This window comes from Dendropsophus ebraccatus, chromosome 3 (assembly GCF_027789765.1).
Source record: "Dendropsophus ebraccatus isolate aDenEbr1 chromosome 3, aDenEbr1.pat, whole genome shotgun sequence".
NCBI lineage: Eukaryota > Metazoa > Chordata > Amphibia > Anura > Hylidae > Dendropsophus > Dendropsophus ebraccatus.
The window spans coordinates 61,746,483-61,770,939 of record NC_091456.1 but is presented as its reverse complement, the minus strand read 5'-3'; the positions used below and the strand labels follow the sequence as shown (position 1 = coordinate 61,770,939).

Sequence of the window (24,457 nt, the reverse complement as noted above, 5' to 3'; positions counted from 1 at the left end):
AAGAGCAATCCCTAATCCAATCACCTCATGTCACTCCATCAATAAGAGTCCACGCTGTGAGGATTCATCTGTATTCTTCTTCTCCAAGACCAAGGTTGGGGAAATTGCTCAAGGTCCCCCTGGCATTGCTCTTCTCTGTTAGGCCTCTGATTGTAGATGGTTCTGATCAGCTACCATGTTGATTGTCATGCTTCCACATACTGTACAACCCTGCGGGTATTGTCTGACAGATCTGCTGAATTCTCCTATGAGTATGATTGTTATCTTCTCAAATAACACATCTACGTTGCGTTATACAAGACTGTACGTTTATTGAATTTTGCACAAGAATTGCTTAGTAAAGTTTGACGCTGTTTCAATGAATAGTGTCAGAAGATTAGAAAAATTAGTATGTGCACTCATTACACACTATGGCATCCAGCTAGCCCTGCACTACACCACCTATTACAGCCTCTCGTGCTCACTACACTAGAGCCGTCCAAGTGCCTGCACTGCTCAAGGGCTCCAGAGCACAGGCCTATTATATCAGCAGGGCTTAGAGAGCCCAGCTTGTCAATCAAAGAGGAAGAAGGTGGAGATGGCAGTGTAAGCAAAGAAGGGGAGGCATTAGGGCCCAAGGCAAATCAGTGCAAATACATTTAGCATAAAACATCCCAACTATTACTTGGTCTAGCACAAAATACAGAGTATAGTGCAAAGGTATTTAATATGTAATATATACATTCCAATAATTTTCAAATATGTAGCTTTTGAAATAAAAATTGGTATATGCAAATTGTGACCCATATTACAAACTTAGATTCTGAATGTCTGGTAACCATTATTGATGTAGTCCTGAAGAACCCCTTTAACACTCTGTATTGCACAGATTAGGGACTCTGTCACCTCTAAAACACCCTCTAAATTTAAGAATAAAACTTTATTTAGTTTATAGTCTTGAGCGAAGTAGTCCTCTCTATATACCAACATGCCCAGTTTGTAGGCTTATACCAGCGAAATACAAAGGAGTAGAAAGCTACAAATTACAGATTTGGTATCAGCATCCTTTATCCTATGTACAGATGACTTTAGTTTAGGGTTTTCAGGATAGTGGATTGGAGGTGACAGAGTCCCTTTAAGATTCAGATCATTGTCTTTTATGTAGTTGCACTTACAGTTTATTAGCCACCCGCAGCCTCCAACACTCTGCTCTGTTATGTGACAGAAGTTGATCCCCTTGAACAAATGTTAGAACACACAAAACAGCATCCAGTTACACAGCCAAAGGACAACAATTCTTGACTTCTTTTTTTCACTGGGCTATTTTTGGCGGAGGCTTCTGTTGATTGCAAAGGTTTAGCCCTGCCAGTTTTTTGGCAACCCTCGTCCTTGTTCAAAGACTTGCATTTGTTATGCATTGTACTGTACAAGCACATGAGTCATGGGAGGGAGGGAGAATGACCTGTGGGATAAGGCAGTAACTTTAGCAGGGTTGCAGTAGTGCATAGAAGCACATTACATATAGTGACTCTCTTCTACTACAGAGGGATAATACTGTGAAACTCTGGGAAAGGGAATCTCACACTCTACTAAATTCCCTTCCAGCATTTCCATGTACGAATAGACGCTGACAGGAGGAAACACTTGACAGCCTCGAAGACTGAGATTTCCAGGACTATCACAAGTTCAGAGGAAATAAGTTTCTGCAGTGGAATCTCAGCCAGGGAGGAGCTCTTTGCCCTCCTTTTCTTGGGAACCCCCTTTTATCCTGACATTCAAATAGTTTTCCTCTACTAAAGTGCAAGGAACAATTCAGGGAATATTGGAAGGTAGAAGAGCATGGAGGTGAACCCCATCCCTGTTGTAACAGCGCAAACTGTCCCTTATGACGATCAGAAACCTGGGAGCAATGGATTTAGGAAGCCGACAGCTGTGTTTGAGAGCAAGAAGAACTATCTGCAGAATTTTATCCAGAGCGTCCTTTCGTCCATAGATCTGCGGGACCGCCAGGGATGTACTATGGTGGTGGGCAGTGATGGCAGGTACTTCAGCAAGACAGCCACCGAGGTCATAGTACAGATGGCAGCTGCCAATGGGGTAAGGCAGGCACATATATTTATAACTGACATTTATAGAAGTTACAGGTTTGCATATTTATTCTCTTATGTCACTTGTATATTGGAGAATTGACTATAACATAATTCCCAAATACACTTAACGCTACCTAATATTTAATTCAGGGGCAGACTTACTGTTACCATACAAACAGATTCCTGCCATCTATTAGTTTGCATGTAAGGAACTGAACTAATGAAAATAGTTCAAAATTACTGGTGGATTGTTAGAAATACTGTACACAGGGTTACGCTATATGATGAGCTAGTAGAAAACGAGGGGCTCATATACTGTTCTTGCACAGAGGTCCTATAGTGTGTATGACTGCCGGCAGATTGCTTCATCCTCCCTGGGAGAGTCAGCAGAATGCAGGCATCATTGGTGTTATGGATGATGGAGAAAAGAAGTGGGTGTGCTGTCAGTCCTTTTTGCCTTTTCTGTTGACAGAATAAAAATAAAAAGCCACTATAAAGATCCCTGACAACCTTCATTTTTCCAATGCTTCTCTTAGCCGAAATACAAATTTTGATACACATATAATGATGATACAAAAAAAACTGCACTATGTGAACGGGCAAAAGTTTTTGCAGTCCTTTTGCATAAAAAAGCCATATATGATGAGAGAAAGTGAGAGAAAATACATGTGTGTTTTATGGACATTTGCAATATATGCCAGTCTTAAATTAGGTCTGCCCACATTCACACCTCTTAGGTAAATCTGGCTGGACCTGCACCTGTGGAGCAGGTATAGATTTCTGCTATGATTTCTTACTGCTTTCCTGCTAGCAGGCATAAATCAATTTGCTGCATCAATCAGCGCCTGCCCATTAGGCAAGTGGACCGCATGCCACGGAAAAGGCCTATTCCGTGGCCTTTGCCAGGGGCACATTTAATAAATGTACCCCTTTATGCTGAAAATCCTTAGCTTATCATTTCACCGTTTTTACTGTTAAATTCAATGGACTTTTTAATTAAAGACACACCTAAAGGCCAATTAGTCCACCAAAACTAGAATAATGTACAGGCGGCCAAACAGCGAAATGATGGAGGTAATTTTGAAGTTAAAATGATGATGGACGTAATTTTTTCTTGGAGAGGAAAAAAACGTAATGTGAGCCTAGCCTAAGGATGTTAAAGGATTTAGATGTTTATCAGCAAATTTACTTCTGAAGTGAGTCTGTGAGGCCTGTATGGTGGAGACCCTCCACAGATCACCTCGTTTTAAAAAATGCACCCTTCAAAGAATTTTACAACAGGGTTAACCCTTAAGGTGGTTCACAGGAGGTGAATCTGTCAACTACAACTCACATTCCAAACGGCTGACACTGTTAGAAATCTTTTAGGTCCTGCAGGCCATGATCTGCCATGTCAATTATCAGAACCCCGCAATTGTAAGGTTGCTGATAGGCTACATTGGAGGCCCCCTACCCTGCCAACCCTTCAAGTGTCATTGTTTCTACTGACTGCATCTACAGGATCAACCTGCCTAGATCGGCACCAGCACTGCTTCCTGCATATGTGGCAGGAGCACATCTGTATTCTACAAATGGCTCTAGTTGACATGCTTGTGAGCCCACCCGAACACCAGGACATACCAATATGTCACCAAAACCCTCAGCACATAGCTATTTTCCTAGAGGAAGCTATGGAAAAGCAGACTAATGCAAGAATAGCTGAAGTCCACTAAAACAAGAGGTGCTCATACAGAACAGCTCTATATTGTGGCCCATAGAATGTGGTTCTCAGTAGGGGTCCTTCTCTCTAATGTTAATATTCCCTAAAAGACCAGATGCACAGACATCTTCTAAAGAGCCCCTAAACTAGAAAACTAATAAAAACTGGACTTTATCATTGTTCTTATCAATTGGGGATCCTTACTTTAAAGGGGTTCTTCAACACTACAAAAATATGGCCTTTCTTCCAGAGACTGCACCACTCTTGTCTCTGAATTATGGTGTGGTTAGCAATAAATGCATTCTCTTCAAACTGGAGACTAGGGTGGTGTTGTCTCTGGAAGAAAGTGGCCATGTTTTTGTAGTGCTGGATAACCCCTTTCAACTGGTGTAGACAGCTAGTGTCTAATGCCCCTGAGGTCGACTCCACATAGATCAGTAAGACTAGTTTTATGTAATGGTGTGTCACAAGCAAAACTTGGAACAAACTATCAGCAGAGGTGGTAGGTAAATCCACAATAACAGAATTTAAACATGCCTGGGCTAAATATATATGTATCCTAAGATATTAAGAAAATAAATACTAAAAGGGCAGACTAGATGGACCAGGTGTTTTTTTTCTGCCGACAATCTTCTATGTTTCTATGAACAACCCAGCTCATCTTATTCATACACTGACTAAAAAGGACACAATTTCTATAGTGTGGATAGTAAGCTACAGTAAGTAACATTGTAGGTGAAATTTAACATTGAGTCCTAAAGCCAGGATTACATATGTCCAGGGATACAGCTTAGGAGCTATCTGGCCTGGTTGTGCTCGATCAAAAAAATCATTTATGAAGAATCTGATGCAAAAATGGCAGAGGGCAAATTTACTGGATAGTCCATAGGCCCACTGTCATGCCCTATTTCAGCCTAAGGGCACCAGATGGGATGCTGGATGCAAAGGACCCAGTTTATTGCATCCTGCATTCTCATCCTTGCAATTTGTTGCATTGACATATGTTAAGTAAACCTAAGGAGTCATTTACACGTTCCATGCACAGTCCTCAATTATAGACAATATGCCATGGAACAGACTTTGGAACTCCTAACATTGTCATTCTTGATGATGTCTGGAGCTCCTATCTTTGTGCTACTGTACTGACTCAGCTGCGATTTAAACTGTTTCGGGGTTTGATGCTGGTAGTTCCGAATTCCGGTATAGAGCACATCGTTCGTGCATGGACCACAATTGTGGAAAATGGGACCCTAACTATAATGGGCTGTAAGCCACAGTGTATGTTACAAACTACATATTATGTTATTATAAACTTCATACATGTAATCATGCTTCAACTAGGGCCTACAGGTTTTTTTTAGCCTCATAAAATTACTTAGAAACAACTTAGAAGTAAAATTCACATTATCATGCCTCCGTCCACCCCAATGTCAATGCTTCTCTGGTTCCCTGATGGTATTTGTTTATCCAGCTCCAGTTCTATATCTAAATGGTCTATCAGGACATTGGACAGAACGGAAAGGGGCCCTCTACTCAGAAACCCCCTCTCTATAAGCCAAAGTCATTCATATAATGCATCTGAATGTTGGCCATGTAAAACTACTTTTTTCCGTCAGTGCCAGAATTTTACCTCTGCAGAATCAACTGTTTGCCAACTGGCAGACCAAGGAACCCTGAGAATTTCCCTGGTCCTTTTTTATTTTAGATATACAGTGTACTTTTCTTTGACATCATCAGTAGAAGCTGTATTAATGTAGAAGTTGTGTCTTCAGCTCTAGAGAATTATACAAATCAGATGGTGCTAAGGGCAGGATGCTTTCCCAGACCCAACTTCCCTAGGGATTCACAGTGTGACAAGCAGGGAATTGTCATTCCTGAATTTCAGGGACCATTTCTGCACATGTTAAATTGTAATCATGCTGTTGAGAGATGCAGTCTAGGGCTATGTTCACACTATATGTTCACGCATATTTTCGTAAAACTACGGCTATTCATTGAGCTAGTTTTTATGTGAATAGACCGACGCCAGCACAAGGTGTGGGTATATTCCAGGGCATTAGCCTGGAGTGAAGCACTGGAGGCAGGTCCGCACGTCCCCAGTGTGACAAAACCCCTCTCATCTGTGATGCCGCTCCATTACAATCAATGGAGCCGTGTCACAGAGGGGAGGTGTTTATTTATATAAAAAATATAAAGCGATGTATCTGATTGTACATTCATTTTAAGGGTGTGTTCACACGTACAGGATCTGCAGCAGATCTGCAGCAGATTTGATGGTGCAGATTTGATGCTGTGTTCAGTTATTTAGATGAAATCTGCTGCGAATCCGGTACGTGTGAACGTACCCTGAGGAGGACTTGTAACAAGAAATAAATTAAGTTCTTACGTAGAGACACAGTAGCGGCACTCTCCCATAGGTAAAATTGCTTTATTTCTTAGGCAAAAACATAGGACAGACAGTGCGATCCACAGGGAAAGCTACGAATCGTTTCGCGCTACACGCGCATCAACCACAGGGATTCGTAGCTTTCCCTGTGGATCGCACTGTCTGTCCTATGTTTTTGCCTAAGAAATAAAGCAATTTTACCTATGGGAGAGTGCCGCTACTGTGTCTCTACGTAAGAACTTACCTATTATGTCTTTGGCAGAGCACCACCCGATGGTATAACAGCGGTTCCAGCTTCAGCACTCAGCCCGAGCTTGCTTTATATGTTGACCGGTGTGCCAGCCATTACTTCTTTGTTGGCGAAGAAATAAATTAAGGTGTGTTTCCTTCTGTGCTTTCAGATTGAGATCAAAACGTTGTAGAAACCATGCCCCCCATTTCCCCCCTAATTGCAGCGCAATGTTACTGATAATTATAATCGGGGCAAAGTTGTGTGGCTATTGGGGAAGAACAGGGGGTACGGTTTCCACAGCATTTGGAATTGCATTGAGGGGGCCCTCACATAGTTGTGAAGGTGTAGTGATAATGTAAGTATTACTGGTAATAGTCTTGGTTTACTGGGTTTGGTCAGAAACAAGTGTATGGTGATGTGTTTGGTGATAATATGGTAACGTGTTATATACACACATACACACAAACACACATACATATATTTATTCTACCCTCTATTCAGGGCAACTTCCACACACTAAGCCTTCACAGATCTATGCATTCTGTTCTTCCCTTTTCATTTTCTTCTCCATCTGCCCTGGGCCATTATAAGAACTTCTCCAAGCCACAAATCCACAGAATTTGACAGACAGACATATTATGGTGCGTTTACAAAGGCAGATTTATCTGACCAATTTTGGAAGCCAAAGTCAGGAATGGACTTGAAAAGACAGGGAATCTCAGTCTTTCCTTTATGACCTGCACCCTGTTTATAGTCTGTTCCTGGCTTTGGCTTCAAAAATCTGTCAGCTAAATCTCTCTGTGTAAACACACCATTAGGCACCATCCTCATCTCTCTACAAACTGCACATCTGTATTGTCCTCTTTACACCCTAATTTAGTGGGTAGCCCTGACAGTATGTGATTCCCCCTTATAGTATATGCCCCCCTCTGCGTAGTCTCCTTATATATGGCCCCTTGTTCAATCTTTCATGTAGATGTGCATCTCCTTGAGACCCCCCCATGTGTAGTCCCCCTATAGTAGATAACATTCTCTGTGCATTCCCTATAGTATATGGCCCTTCTCTCTGTAGCCTCCCTTATAGATGGCCCCTCTGTGTAGTCCACTATAGTAGATGCCCCCCCAGTGTGCATCCCCTATTGTATATGCAATTCCTGTGTAGTCCTCCTTATAGATGGTCCCCCTCTGTGTATCCCCTATAGTATACACCCCCACGTGAAGTTTACTTATAAATGCCCCCTCTATGTGTAGTTTTTCTTATATATGGCCCCCATCTGTGTATTCCCTCTTACAGATGGCCTCCCTCTGTGTATTCCACCTTAGAGATGCCTCCACTGTGTTGTCCCCCTTATAAATGACCCTCCTGTGTTGTTCACCCCCCATATACATGACCCCCATGTTGTCCCCCTTATAGATGGCTCCCGTGTTGTCCATCCCCCTTAAAGATGGTCCCCCTATGTTTCCCCCTTATAGATGCCCCCCATATTGCCCCCTTATAGAAGTCCCCCTTATGTTGTCCACCTGTAGATGCTATCTCATGTTGTCCCCCTATAGATGCCCCCCTTATGTTGTCCCCCTAAAGATGCCCCCTTATGTTGTCCCCCTATAGATGCCCCCTTATGTTGTCCTTCTAAAAAAATGCCCACTTATGCTGTCCCCTTATAGATGGCCCCTTATATTGTCCCCTATAGATGGCCCCCTTATGTTGTCCCCTATAGATGCCCCCCTGTGTTGTTCCCTATAGATGTCCCCCTTATGTTTTCCCTCTATAGATGGCCCCTCCCCTGTGTTGTCCCCCTATAAATTCCCCCTTGTGTTATCCCCCTTTAGATGCCCCCTTATGTTGTCCCCCTAAAAAATGCCCACTTATGCTGTCCCCAGGGGCTGGCTGGCAGATTTTAGCCTGGGGGGCAAGCACACGGCACTGGCCCTTGATTGGCAGGCTAGCGGCCCATCCTTCAAGGACCACTCTGGCCCTTACCTGGTATTACCCTCCCCAAATAAGTGCGGAAAAGGAAGATACCACATGCGCCACAGAATTATAGTATTGTGGCCAGTGTTCCCAGCCACGAAAAGCCCTCGTAATTGTCTCACCTCCGGATGAAATGTCTCAAGCCCCTGAGTACTTCTTTAAACCTAGTGGTCTCTCACATGCTATATAGTATGTAATGAGAGCTATCCCAGGATATATATCTATTGGATTAAAGGGAACCTAGCTCAGGTGCACAGCATAGTACCTTAGGGTGCCTTTACACAGAGAGATTTATCTGACAGATGTTTGAAGCCAAAGCCAGGAACAGACTATAAGCAGAGAACAGGTAATAAAGGAAAAACTGAGATTTCTCCTCTTTTCAACTCCATTCCTGGCTTTGGCTTCAAAAATCTGTCAGCTAAATCTGTCTGTGTGAATGCACCAGGGTCAGTGCTGTAATCATTTACATTGCCCTTCTGGTTCTCTTATGTTACAACCATCAGCCCTGAATCTCTACAGCACCAGCTGTTATCAGAGGAGGTACTACAACTCCCAGCATATCCTGAGGGCTGCAGACTGTAAGTAAATGCTGGGAGTTGTAGTGTTTGCAGCTGTTGTACTTGGAGGATTCTTGGTGTATTGTGTACTGGAGGCTTTGTGAGAGATCAGTATACATAGTTCTGTGGGGGCTCAGTGTGTGGATGTGACCCCAGAACAGAACTGATAACGTTATATACCGTTACTGACCAAATCCAATACACCAGTATATAAGAAACATATATTATCACTGTGACCACAACCATTACCACCCCATACTAACTAATACCACCAAACCATAACTGAGATCCAGTATACCCAGACCAATAATACCAGTATAAAGGAAACAAATATCACAACCCCTTCACCACCGCCGCCATTACTAACTAACATCCACCGTACAAATACCAGGATCATCCACATAGAACATGGGTCTCAAACTCGCGGCCCTCCAGCTGTTGCAAAACTACAATTCCCATCATGCCTGGCCCAGGCATGATGAGAATTGTAGTTTTGCAACAGCTGGAGGGCCGCGAGTTTGAGACCCCTGCCATAGAAGGTTCTCATTATTAAAATGTGTCTGCTGGTCAAGATATCATGTGTAATCGAAGATACAGAATGAGCTGCTAGATAGGAGAGCGGAGAGCCACTTCCTACTATCTATCTCCTATCTATCTATCTCCTATCTATCTATCTATCTATCTCCTATCTATCTCCTATCTATCTATCTATCTATCTATCTATCTATCTATCTATCTATCTATCTATCTCCTATCTATCTATCTATCTCCTATCTATCTCCTATCTATCTATCTATCTATCTATCTATCTATCTATCTATCTATCTATCTATCTATCTCCTATCTATCTCCTATCTATCTATCTATCTATCTCCTATCTATCTATCTCCTATCTATCTATCTATCTATCTATCTATCTATCTATCTATCTATCTCCTATCTATCTATCTATCTATCTATCTCCTATCTATCTCCTATCTATCTATCTATCTATCTATCTATCTATCTATCTATCTATCTATCTCCTATCTATCTATCTATCTCCTATCTATCTATCTCCTATCTATCTATCTATCTATCTATCTATCTATCTCCTATCTATCTATCTATCTATCTATCTATCTATCTATCTATCTATCTATCTCCTATCTATCTATCTCCTATCTATCTATCTCCTATCTATCTATCTATCTATCTATCTATCTATCTATCTATCTATCTATCTATCTCCTATCTATCTCCTATCTATCTATCTATCTATCTATCTATCTATCTATCTATCTATCTATCAGGTATAAGAACACAGACAATAGAGCACACTTGTCAAACTCCGTCCCTCCAGTTGTTACAAAACTACAAATCCCATCATGACTGGACAGATAAAGCATGACGGGAATTGTAGTTTTGCAAAACCTGGAGGGACGGAGTTTGACACCCCTGATAAGTTATAAGACCTTATAAATGATTATAGTGCAGTTACATTCGGTGACTCACAGTAGGCGTCTTCTCTGCATGAAGAGACGTCCACTTTTCTTTTTCTTCTCCATCTGGCTCCGGCTATCATGAAGGCTTCTCTGGCCAGGACTCCTCTCCACGGGATCTGTCAGACAGACATTTTAGGCTTCTTGCTCCAGCAACATCCTCATTTGTACATCCCACCATATAGAATGCCCCCCCCCCCCCCGCTGCACATCTCTCCATATAGAAAAGCCCCCCTGCTGTACATCCCCCATATAGAATAGCCCCCCTGCTGTACATCCCTCCATATAGAATAGCCCCCCCCAGTGCACATCTCTCCATATAGAAAAGCCCCCCTGTGCATCCCCCATATAGAATAGCCCCCCCCCCTGTGCATTCTCCCTCATAGAATAGCCCCCTGTGCATCCCCCCTCATAGAATAGCCCCCTGTGCATCCCCCCTCATAGAATAGCCCCCTGTTCATTCTCGCTTATAGAATAGCCCCCCGGTTCATTCTCCCTTATAAAATAGCCCCCCTGTGCATTCTCCCTTATAGAAAAGCCCCCCTGTGCATCCCCCTTATAGAAAAGCCCCCCTGTGCATCCCCCCTTATAGAATAGCCCCCCTGTGCATCCCCCTTATAGAATAGCCCCCCTGTGCATCCTCCCTCATAGAATAGCCCCCCTGTACACCCCCCCCTCATAGAACAGCCCCCCTAAGCTTCCCCCCTCATAGAACAGCCCCCCTGTACATCCCCCCCTAATAGAATAGCCCCCCTGTGCATCCCCCCTAATAGAATAGCCCCCCTGTGCATCCCCCCCTCATAGAATAGCCCCCCTGTGCATCCCCCCTAATAGAATAGCCCCCCTGTGCATCCCCCCTAATAGAATAGCCCCCCTGTGCATCCCCCCTCATAGAATAGCCCCCCTGTGCATCCACCCTAATAGAATAGCCCCCCTGTGCATCCCCCCTCATAGAATAGCCCCCCTGTGCATCCACCCTAATAGAATAGCCCCCCTGTGCATCCCCCCTCATAGAATAGCCCCCCTGTGCATCCACCCTAATAGAATAGCCCCCCTGTGCATCCCCCCTCATAGAATAGCCCCCCTGTGCATCCCCCCTAATAGAATAGCCCCCCTGTGCATCCCCCCTAATAGAATAGCCCCCCTGTGCATCCCCCCTCATAGAATAGCCCCCCTGTGCATCCACCCTAATAGAATAGCCCCCCTGTGCATCCCCCCTCATAGAATAGCCCCCCTGTGCATCCACCCTCATAGAATAGCCCCCCTGTGCATCCTCCATCATAGAATAGCCCCCTAAGCATCCCCCCTTATAGAATAGCCCCCCCTGTGCATCCTCCCTGAAGGGGTTAAAAAAAAAAATAAGAAAAACAACTCACCTCTCCTCGGGCCGGATCTTCAGTCTGCAGCAGCTTCTCCCTGCTGCTGCAGCGCGGCGGCTCCTCTCTCCGCTCTCAGGTCCTCAGCGGCGCGTCAGGGAAGTGACGTCACCGCTGGGGACCTGATGTAGGTGCCTGCAGACGTGCCTGCGCGCGGCACGTCTGCGGCTACTGAAGGGGAACAGGCGGCCTGAAAGAGACTGAGGGAATAGCGCGGCGGCCGGCCGCGCTATTCTTTCAGTCTCAATTATAGCAGAGGGTCGGCCACGGGTCGCGGCCCACTTATTGGTGGGGAAGACCAGCCCGGGGGGCACATGCCCCCTTGCCCCCCGGCCCAGCCCGCCCCTGGCTGTCCCCCTATAGATGCCTCATGTTGTCCCCTATAGATGGCCCCCTTGTGTTTTCCCCCCATAGATGTCCCCTATAGATGGCCCCCTTGTGTTTTCCCCCCATAGATGTCCCCCCTATGTTGTCCCCCTATAGATGTCCCTCTTATGTTGTCCCCTATAGATGCCCCCCCGTGTTGTCCCCTATAGATGTCCCCCTTATGTTGTCCCCTATAGATGGCTCTCCCTGTGTTGTCCCCTATAGATGCCCCTTATGTTGTCCCCCTATAGATGTCCCCCTTATGTTGTCCCTTATAGATGGCCCCCCGTGTTGTTCCCTATAGATGTCCCCCTTAAGTTCTCCCTCCTATAGATGGCCCTCCCTGTGTTGCCCCCCTATAGATGTCCCTCTTATGTTGTGCCCCTATAGATGGCCCCCCTGTGTTGTCCCCCTAATGATGTCCCACTTATGTTGTCCCCCTATAGATGACCCTCTTATGTTGTCCCCCTATAGATGGCCCTCCCTGTGTTATTCCCCTATAGATGGCCCCCTTATTTTGGCCCCCTATAGATGCCCCCCTGTGTTGTCCCCTATAGATGTCCCCCTATATTGTCTCCCTATAGATGACCCCCTTCTGTTGTCCCCTATAGATGGCCCCTTCTGTTGCCCCCCTATAGATGGCCCCCTTCTGTTGTGCCCCTATAGATGGCCCCCTTTGCAAAGCAGATTAAAAAAAAACACAACTCACCTAACAACAAGCTCCCCCATCAGCTGTCTTCTTCTTTGCAGCTCCCCGGGGGGTGTCCCAAGGATTACCAGGCAGCACATGCACCATGGAGCTCAGTGTCCGCCAGCCCTAGTACTTCCGGCACAAAGAGCGTCTCTAACACACGCTCTCGGTGCCGGAAGTACAGGCCGCGGGCGGACACTGAGCTCACTGATACCTATGCTGACCGGGGATAGGATGGGACAGCAGTGCGATGGAAAGGGGGGGGGAGCACACAGGTACCAGTGAGCTCAGTGTCTGCCTGCGGCCTGTACTTCCAGAACAGGGAGCACATGTTAGAGATGCTCCCTGTGCCGAAAGTACAGGACACTGCGCTCGGAACAACCCTAGGGGACACCCCCAACCCCGGGGGTAGTGGAAGCTACTTGGCACCAAATGAATCTGCATGCTCTAGAACAGTGATTTTCAACCAGTGTGCCGCGACACATGGTCGGGTGTGCCGCGGGGAAAGTTCCCCAAACTATGGTGCCCCTGTGTTTTGTTCCCCGGCAATGCGCAGCGATCAGTGGCGGATTATAATGTGGGCGGTTGCGTGGTGCGCTGTGGCGGGACGTGATGCACGCATCCAATCAACATGTGTGCTACGGTCCGCCGCAGCGCACCACGCTCCCGGTCTCAGCTGATTGGAGGAGCACGTCCGGGCCCTGCGGCCAGTAGGTGAGGCGGACAGCAGCGGCGACCATCTCGGAGGAGGTGAGGAGGAAGGGGGGGAGAGAAACCTGGGGATGGGGTACAGAAACAGCGGAGAGAAGCAGGGGGGAGAGAAGTTTGGTGGAGAGAAGCAGGGGGGAGAGAAGTATGGTGGAGGGAAGCACAGGAAAGAAGCATGGGGGAGAGAAGCACAGGAGAGAAGCACAGGAGAGAAGCATGGGGGAGAGAAGCACAGGAGAGAAGCACAGGAGAGAAGCATGGGGGAGAGAAGCACAGGAGAGAAGCAGGGGGAAGAAGTATGGTGGAGAGAAGCACATGAGAGAAGCATGGGGGAGAGAAGCACAGGAGAGAAGCAGGGGGGAGAGAAGCACAGGAGAGAAGCATGGGGGAAAGAAGCACAGGAGAGAAGCAGTGGGGAGAAGTATGGTGGAGAGAAGCACAGGAGAGAAGCATGGGGGAGAAAAGCACAGGAGAGAAGCAGGGGGGAGAGAAGCATGGGGGAGAGAAGCACAGGAGAGAAGCAGGGGGAGAAGTATGGTGGAGAGAAGCACAGGAGAGAAGCATGGGGGAGAGAAGCACAAGAGAGAAGCAGGGGGAGAGAATCACAAGAGAGAAGCAGGGGGAGAAGTATGGTGGAGAGAAGCAGGGGGTAGAAGTATGGTGGAGAGAAGGACAGGAGAGAAGCAGGGGGGAGAAGTATGGTGGAGAGAAGCACAGGAGAGAAGCAGGGGGGAGAGAAGCACAGGAGAGAAGCAGGGGCAAGAAGTATGGTGGAGAGAAGCACAGGAGAGAAGCAGGGGGGAGAGAAGCACAGGAGAGAAGCAGGGGGAAGAAGTATGGTGGAGAGAAGCACAGGAGAGAAGCATGGGGGAGAGAAGCACAGGAGAGAAGCAGGGGGGAGAAGTATGGTGGAGAGAAGCACAGGAGAGAAGCATGGGGGAGAGAAGCATAGGAGAGAAGCAGGGGGAGAAGTATGGTGGAGAGAAGCACAGGAGAGAAGTATGGGGGAGAAGTATGGTGGAGAGAAGCACAGGACAGAAGCACAGGAGGAGAAGAAAACAGGCCCAGGTTTCACACTGAGTGAGTATAAATACATTTAGAATCTATATTATTAACTATATGTATAATATGTACTGTTTTAGTGTAATTTTGTGCCATTTTGGTTGGTGGTGTCCCCCGGGATTTTTTAAGTATAAAAAGTGTGCCGCGGCTCAAAAAAGGTTGAAAATCACTAATCTAGAAGACATAATCCATTGGCTTGAGACACCAGAAATCCTGGTAGGTGACAAGACTGTAAAAGAAGCCTCCAGATACTGAGGCACAAGTTAGAGCTCACTGCTGCCGGCTGGCAGAGGTGTCGGGGAAATTGGTATGGGCGAAGGGATAGGGTGTAAGGAGAGAGAAAATGATCACTAATTATCATTGCCAGCAAGAAGTTTTAGAGATCCTCTAGAGATGAGCAAACCGGGTTCGGGTTCGAGTCGATACGAACCCGAACGATCGGCATTTGATTAGCGGGGGCTGCTGAACTTGGATAAAGCTCTAAGGTTGTCTGGAAAACATGGATACAGCCAATGACTATATCCATGATTTCCACATAGCCTTAGGGCTTTATCCAAGTTCAGCAGCCGCCACTAATCAAATGCCGAATGTTCGGGTTCGGATCGACTCGAGCATGCTCAAGGTTCGCTCATCTCTAAGATCCTCCTTTTCACTCACCCTATACCTCACTATAACACTGTCAGCAAGCAGAGTTACCTTCTCTGTCCACATAACTGATTATTAATGTCACCAAGCAAAATTCATAGATTTTAAATTAACCTGAACCTGAAACACCATTGTGTTAACATACATAAAACAAATGGGGAACAATACAGTGTGGTTTCCCACCACGGGTGGGAGTCGAGTGTGTTAGTGAGTTGGTCCAAGGCACAAGTGTATGGAGAGCCCAGAGACTTTCACTTCTAAGAGTATAACTATAGAGGAACTGACCCGGATAGAGCAAAGCAACCGTACGAAGGTCTACGTACTCTATCTTGCAGCGCGGGATACACCGCAGACACTTAGCTGCTTCCAGGTAACCAAGACTGGGGCTTGTCTCACCCTGGTAGGATGGGTACCCAAACAATTCAGGGCAGAAAGTGGTTAGTGAAACATGGGCACAAGTATTCTTCTCTCAAGTATCTCTCTCTCAAGTTCCGGCAGAGCACACTGCTACCCTGGGTTGGGGCTCTCACGACAAACTCCTCTACTCTTCACTGCTCAACACTAAGCAACATCAGTACCGCTATTCTACCTCAGCACTTAAAGCATCTCCCAGCACAGATCCAGTAAATACAAGTCTGTACCAAAGAAGTTGTCCATTACCAGCATATCCTGTATCACAAGAGACTATTAGTAAAGCCATTCTATTTATTTTACTGGGACTCCAGTTGCACCAGCACCTACACATACCGGCTACACACTCCTTGGGTTACTTTACCCTGTCTGTGGGTGGCAGTACCGACAGTTCGGGTGAGTCATCTCCCCACTCTGGACCACTGTGATAAGAGCCCAAGGCACCCATCACAGCCCGGCAGGTCACTGACCATTGGGAAACAGTATAGCCAGCCATAACATAAAAGCAGGTGTAACACCAAACCTGGCGTCACAACATTACCATCACTGGCTAGGCTGTACTGCACTACCAACCACCATAGAAGTGGCGTCACCGCTACCACCTCTGTGTGTCAAGATAGTACCACATCAGTTAACCCCTTAAAGCAAATGTACCATCAGGAACATCACTTTAAGTTAATTATATTAATAGACTGGCGCTGTGGTCCTCTTTTTGAAATGCTGCCTGGTTCCTGTGCACACCGCCGGTCTATTCCTGGACACCGGCCTGGCCTGAAACACTGGAGGTGGACCTGCCCGACCCCTGTGGCAATACCCCTCCCCACTGTGACGTGCCTCTGTTGATTGTAATAGAGCCGCATCACAGAGGGGAGGGGGTTTTGTCACACTAGGGGTGGGCAGGCCAGCTTCCAGTGCTTCAGGCTGGGCTGATGCCCGGGAATAGACCTATATATATAAAAAACTTAAAGCGATGTACCTGATCGTACATTCGCTTTAAAGACTGCCACTGTTCAAGTCCTCATTCTACAGCAATACCTTTTAATGCTGCAGGAGTAGAGGCAGTTTTTGGGCTCCGAGTAGTTTCCTGCTTTAAGGGTATGTTTACACTAAGGAATAGGTGGGAAATAGGCGAGGAATTGAAGAGGAATCTGCTCTTATTTCAGCTTGAATTTCCTCCTTTAAAATATGAACAGAGCAATGTCCCATTGTGTTCAATGGAATTTCCGTTCTGTTGTTCACACTGCTGAATTTCTGAGCAGAATTTTCTGCTGCAGAGCCGCTTTCCGGCTGAAGAATTGACATGTCAATTTTTTTGGCAGATTCCGCTAGAGAAATCCTTTATAAGTCAATGGGGCTTGAATTCTGCTTGAAATTCTATGGGCAGGCGAATTCTGTCTGCAAAAAGTAAATTCTTTTGGCGGACGGCAGAATTCAGTCTACCACCGGAACTTCTCAGCACGGATTCCTTAGTGTGAACCCACCCTAGGTGAGGAATTTCAAGCAGAAAACTTTCCTCTTCAATTCCTCGCTGAATACTCGCCTATTCCTCAGTGTTAACATACCCTAAGGCCGGGTTCACACTGAGCAAAACTAGCGAAATTGTCTGCCGCGGAATGCTGTTAGCCTCCCTCTTATAATGTGAGTCTATGGGAGGCGCGCGCTGCTGTTCTCACAGCGTCTCTCCGCGCTGAAGAATGAACATGTTCACTCTTCAGCGTGGACAGAGCAGGAGCACGCGCCTTCCATACTCCCATAGACTTCCATTATGAGAGGGAGGCTAACGGCATTCCGCCCGCGGAATTCCGCTAGTTTTGCCTCAGTGTGAACCCGGCCTTAGAACATCTTCATTGCCTAATAGAGCCATACACGTAAGACAGCTATTGGCAGAGCATTCATTCAGCTAACAGCTAACTCTTGCAATTCTTCTATACACACACACTTGACTCAGCTGAGTGCATAAGTGTTTTTGGTGAAAAATTATCTCCCTAAAAGGATTGGGTAGTTAAATTCCCACTACCTGACCCTTATCTCCTCTAAGGCCTCATAATTCCATTCCGTGCACGGTCCATATATACGGACAATGTGCCATGGAACAGTCTTCAGAACTTCCAGCAAGACACCACACCTTACAAGGAAAACACTTTCCAATCACTTATTTACTTGGAAATTGATGCAAAACAATATGAAACAGTTCACATAATATATTTCACTCAAAGGACTCGTTGGCAAACTCTCACGACTGGTGGGTCAGACTTGCTCCTCCTGTATCTGTGATCCTCCATCAGCATCATCAGGATACATAACTCCTGAAACGGTGAACTCCCATGACTGGTGAGTCAAACTTGCTCCTCCTGTGTCTGTGATCAGTGTCATCGGGGTACATATAGTACATGTAGCTCCTAATACGTCAAGCCATCCGTGTGTTTGCACGCCAAACCAGACCCTGGTAATGCTGATGGAGGATCAGACTCCAGGAGGAGCAAGTTTGACTCACCAGTCATGAGAGTTCGCCAGGGAGCACTTTGGGTAACATTTATTATGTCAACTGTTTCATATTGTTTTGCATCAGTTGTCAAGTAAACAAGCAATTGCAAAGTATTTTCCTGAAACCGCAATTACAGTTTTGTGGACGTGTAAATGAAGCCTTAGGGCCCTATTCCACAGTAATGATAATCGGCCGGATCGGCCCCATTTGGCCCTATTCGGCTGATTATCGTTCGGTGAAATAAAGAGAACGATCAGCCGATGATCGTGTCATTGGCTGATCGTTCATTTAGGGCCAGACCTAAAATCATCGTTCCCCCACCGCGCATCGCTACGGTTGAACAGCGGTGCGCGGCGGGCGACCGGCAATTTGACAAGCAGCAGCAGCACCATACATTACTTGTCCAGGCTTCTTCTCCGCACTTTTAGTCTTCATCCCCGGGTCCTGCACACTCTATCTTCAGAATGGCCGGTCAGCTGACGGAGCGCTCAGCCAATCACAGGCCGGGACCGCCGCGGCCTGTGATTGTGTGGCCTGTCAGCTGACCGGCCATTCTGAAGATAGAGAGCGCGGGACCCGGGGATGAAGACAGCGCGGAGAAGAAGCCTGGACAGGTAATCTATGATGCTGCAAGGGCTGCAAGGACATCGGTAACAATGTCCTTGCAGCCCTTGCTCAACGATCATCGGGCCGTGGAATAGGCCCAGTAAACGAGCAGCAATCTAGCAGATCGCCGCTCGTTTACATCATTGAATGGGCCCGTGGAATAGGACCCTTAGGTTTGTAAGATCCTCTACATTGGACACACAGGAGCTGAGGAGTCAGTCCTCCTTTGTCAGTTGTCAGGTTCTTCTCTATTGCCTCTGACACATATTCTGTAGTAGCCAGCACAGGTCAAGATCTCCTATCCTCCATGTACCTGTTGGACTTTTAGAAGTTTCATTTAATTTCTAAAAGTTCAAAATGTACATGGCACTCTATAAAAGGAGATTGTGTGGACTACAGACATCCCTGAGGAAGGCAGATAATTTTGCTGAAATTGTAGGACTTTTGTCCCACATGAGCATCCATAACTCTCAGGAGTTACGTCAACCTGAACTTTCTTTGTAAGCCAGTATGGAACCTAGAGACCTGTGAATGGTGCCACTGGCCAGGGCATCTTCCGAGTTGAACAATTCATAAAAGGAAAATGGACACTGACAATTGGAGATATAATTAATTATCCATTTGATTTAAGGCCAACAAAACAGTGGGAAGGCAGGTAATGACCGCAGTCACTTAACCTTCCAAATTGGTACCGTCTGTTGGGATATATTGTTGAATCAAACAGGGGTGGTGAACTTGTAAAATGGGTCGGGAGCGCATTGGATCAGTGTCGAGTTTATATGTCTGTTGACACTTTTATCTAGCAGAACAGAAACTAGCATAATAGTATAGCGCTAAGTGAAAAATTGTTGGTTGTTTTTATGTAACTATGATGTGCCTACAGTCTATCATGTAGGTGTATAAATGTGTTCTTTTTGACCATGGTTATTGTATATGCAGCCATAGATTTTTGTAGATGACATTGGCTGTTTGCTAAAAGTTGTCGATAAATTGTCTCCAAGAGCTTTGTACATGAACCACGTATGATTTTTTTCCCTTCCATTTGTATAACATGGGTGTCACCTGTTTTGATTGCCGCTTAATCCTTCCATTAGCAAATACCTGATAACATTCAAGTTACCTATACAAATACTGATTTAGATGAAAAGTATGGCTATGCAGTGGAAAAAATATATATAGACTGTAGTACATATTATTTATATTTACTGATACAGGGGCCACCTCATGTGGACAGCCTATGCCCTTAGCTAGATATGTTTATGAAGAGCCACTTGAGTGATGGCAAGCTCTGTACAGTTCTGTGGAATACATTGTCATTATGTGTATATTAAAAAATACATTATTATTACTTGACACAGTTCCTTAAAGGGTTATACAGATATAGAAAAACATAGCTGCTTTCCTCTAAACAGCATCACACCTGTCCTCAGGTTGTACATTGTATTGCAACCCTGCTCCATTCCCTTCAATGGAACTAATATGCAATGCTACACACAAACTGAAGGCATGAGTGGGACTTTTTCTGGAGGAAATATTTTTCTAGTCTTGGATATTCCCTTTAGGAAAGATGTGAGCCTTCCAGTATGAGGAAGAACAGGCTAGACTAATAGCCTATAATAGCCAGGGGCAGGAAGATGGTATGAACAATGTGAGAGATTTATCAGGAACAGTATCTTTAATAAATCCCGACCCCCATTCACCCTGTTGGTTTGCACACCTCTTAGTAAATCCAGTGGGACGTGAGCCTGCCACATAGTGGGCATAGAAATCAACACAAGCTCCAGAGCAGGTATAGATTTCTGCCATAGTTTACGCCTGTTTCCACATTTTCAACATGTCTCATAATTTTGTTCTCCTGAGAGATGAACCCCCTCCAGAGGTCCAGAATGTGAACAAAAAACTGGCTTAGATGCTGTGTACATTTATTATGTGTTTTAGATGTTTTTTCCTCCTTGTCCAACAAAAATGCATATGCAGGTGTGGCTTTAGTATAGAAAGTGTGGCTAAGGGTGCAACTCTATGGATGACAATTGCTCTAGCACTTATGTGAACTAACACAACCTTGTCAATTCAGAAGTGTAATGCTCTGGCCATGCGAGAATTACAGATTTGTTCAGTCTGTGATGGATGGCCTGCACAGGGGCTGTACAATGATGTGTTAAAATGGGCCTTAAAATACAGTCTATAAGTTCTACTGATTTTTCCAATAGCATGAGCCACTAAATCTAGTACATCTTTACACTGTCTAGTCTAAGTTTACATTAGTTAGAATAAGAATTAGTTAAAGGGAATCTGTCAGCACCCGGGCCATACCTAAGGTGCTGACCGTGCTGTAGCTGGCAGTCCCCTAGTAAGCATGTAGCCTTTTGGTAATTTGTCTGTGCAGTGGATTATGCACAATACTACTGTAAGTGTCAAAGTGTAGTTTGTGCCTCACCTCAGTGTAGTCTGGCACACCTCATAGCTCCTTCCTTCTCCATCCTGTTTATAAATAATCAATGCTACCCGGCCTCCTGCTCACTCAGCTCTCAGCCAGTGTCTCTGATTGCAGATCAGTCCTCTGTAGGCAGGTTATGTCTGAAAGAAACACTCAGATATAGTTGCATCTCTGACCTCAAATGTGTTGGAGCTGTAGTCTAGGGGTAACGCACCTTTCTAGTGACCTGCCAGTAGCTCATCCTTTTGTTCAAATCCCTGTTGAAATGGAGTGGAAGGCAGCCATTTAATAACAAATAATTGCCGTTATTTTAAAAACAGCCTTTGTTTTGAAATAATGGCCGTTATGGGTCATTAAATGGTGGCCATCCACTCAATTTCAACAGTGTGAGAATATGGCCTTTCTGTGTTTTCAATCCACTTCTGGTTTTGGTTGCAAATACTGAACAAAAATACTGTGTGTGAACACAGCCTTATAAATGATACAAAAAAAATAAATAAAGAGACCTATATTTCATTTTGAAAATGCAATTCTGGCATTTGGTATCCCCCCCCCCCCTCCCAAGTCACACACCACACGTGATTGATGTTATATTTTAAGAGTTCAGACAATACCGCATGTGGCAATATCAAATATGTTTATGTTTTTTGTTTACTTTTTTAAAATGGAGTAAGGGGAGGAGTTTATTTTTTAATTGGAGAGTGATTTTGAAAATTATTTTAAAAAACATTTTTTACTTTAACTGCTGTAGCAGTAGATCAGTCATGGCAACCATGGAGACCTAGTACAGGCCCGGGGTTATCTCCTCTTAGCATAGCATTAGAGTTGCGTGATAAAATTCTGGCTGCTTGTGGCCAACTATAGGGGGTGTTCACTGCATAGGAATTCTCCTAGGTCCTATTGGCGCCAATGATAAATCAGTATGCAATAAGCTGCTCCTAATGGTGTCAGAAACAGTTTTACCTTGGGTAGAGTAAAAATGATATGAGCCTATGGACCCTGTGATATGGGCTTCCTGGGTGCATTGTTTCAAGGGGACAATATATATATATATATATATACAGCATAAACACAGCACTTCATAAAATAGTGTAGGAACCATAGATTTGCTTTAAAAAGGTTCCCGCAAAACATTGCATGTCAATGTCTCTTCATCACTATAAGGAAGATGCAACTTTCCCAGGGAAGAGAACAATAATGACTCACAGACTCTGAAAGCAGGATGGATTTCAATGATTCTGGGATAGAGGTTTTCCAAGTTACTCCTTATTACAGTATGTTTACTTGTAGCTCGAACTGCGTTTCTTTTGCTTCTCCAAGCCTATTTAAGAGCTGGCACGTCTGGCTGACAGCTGTGTCTGAGAGTAGAAGATTTGCCATACATGGCATGCTTTGCACAACTTTAATAATTAAACAGAGGAACAAAGCTCATCCTTTCCCTGGTTCCTTTATTATTAGGAATATAGGAAAGGAAGTAGTGGGTGTCTAGTGAAATCCGGCAAAGTATCCCAGGGATTCACAATGTTGAGTGGATGTGTACAGGGAACATTTCATTTGGCAGCTACAGATACTGTATGTAACCACAACAATACAGATCTATTAAACACGGCACAAACCAGCTGTGCAATAATAGAAAGAACAACCATAGAAGGTTATAGATTAGATTATTGCATTGATTCTCCTAGGACCCTAATAACATTAAAGGGGTTGTCCGGCGCCAAAAAATTATTCACAGAATAACACACATTATAAAGTTATACAACTTTGTAATGTATGTTATGTCTGTGAATGGCCCCCTTCCCCGTGTCCCACCACCCCCACCCGTGTACTCGGAAGTGTGGTGCGCTATACATACCTGTCACGTGCCGACCACGGTCTCCGATCCTCAGCAGTGACGTCTTCTTCGGGCGGCCAGCGTCATCAGCTGCTCAGCTGCGATTGGCTGAGCACAGTTATGCTCAGCCAATCGCGGCTGAGCTTCGGATGATACTGCAGAGGGCGGCCGGCACTTGGGAAGATCCGCCGGCCGCCCGAAGAAGACGTCACTGCTGAGGATCGGAGACCGTGGTCGGCACGTGACAGGTGAGTATAGCGCACCACACTTCCGGGTACACGGGTAGGGGTCGTGGGACACGGGGAAGGGGGCCATTCACAGACATAACATACATCACAAAGTTGTATAACTTTGTAATGTGTGTTATTCTGTGAATAATTTTTTAGCGCCGGACAACCCCTTTAATAATTTGTATGATGTACAGTGTCAAACAAGGTCCACTACAAAGCCTGTGGTACAGTGTTTTATCTGCCTTTTATATTTTAGGTTGTTTATGCTGTTTTATTTTTTTATTTATGCAATATACTGTAGTTTATACTTTTGTAAGCAGACAAGGCTGTGGAGGGTTAACACATACACACAGACACAGACACACACACAGACAGACACACACACACACACACACACAACACTGTAGGAACTTTCTAGGAAAAAGGTGGACCTTTTAGGCTATGTTCACACTACGTAAGTTTCCGGCCGTAGCGCGTTCCGTGAATAAGCGGCCGGAGACTTACGTAGTTTGCGTACAATGGAAAGTATACGATGTACGGCTGCACAGTTCACACTACGTACGAACTTACGCCCGGATCATACGTGGCACTGTAAAAAATGAACCAGATCATTGTTTGAGGACGAAAATGCCGTAACTTACGCCCGTAGCGTTACATGCGGTCCCGTACGTAGTGGTGATTTCTTCATTTTTGCAGCTTTTTGTGCCGATCCAAAAGGTTCTGTGGGGTGTCCGGGGCTAGCCGAAGATATCCTAGTAAAAGACCGCTGTCAGATCGCTACGTAGGGCGCTCGGGAAGCGTAAGTAGACTCCGGGCGTAAGTTTGCGGTCCGTACGTAGCCGGCCGCAAGTAGCGTAAATCTCCGGCCGGAGTTTACCGCGTATATGTTTGGCCGCGAAAATATGCGGCCGGACATATACGCAGTGTGAACATAGCCTAATACTGTATGCACACATAAAGGATAAATATAATTTAAACAAACTTCTGCCATGTCGTAGCGACATGTCAGAGGTTTGTATCGGTGGGGGTCTGGGTGCAGAAACAACCCCCCCACCTTCCCGATCATTAGAAGGAAGGGGCAAATTTAGCCGCTCTCTTTCGCCATGCTAAAGATTGGATTATGGACACATCATATTTCTCCAATATTTTGATTGAGAAAGCTTTAGCAGCACCTTGGCCTTTACCCACCCTGCTACATGCTAAATTACCA

At 45.4% G+C, this 24,457-nt stretch overlaps 1 protein-coding gene across 1 annotated transcript in view; it reads left to right on the top strand.

Moving 5' to 3' along the window:
- Positions 1-1,429: 1,429 nt before the first annotated feature.
- The window catches only part of PGM5 (phosphoglucomutase 5), a 111,245-nt gene continuing 88,217 nt past the window's right edge, over positions 1,430-24,457 (top strand). The window contains exon 1 of the mRNA XM_069961876.1: positions 1,430-2,076. Coding sequence (XP_069817977.1) covers positions 1,819-2,076 — 258 coding nt within the window. The 5' untranslated portion in view covers positions 1,430-1,818. The remainder of the gene's footprint in view (positions 2,077-24,457) is intronic.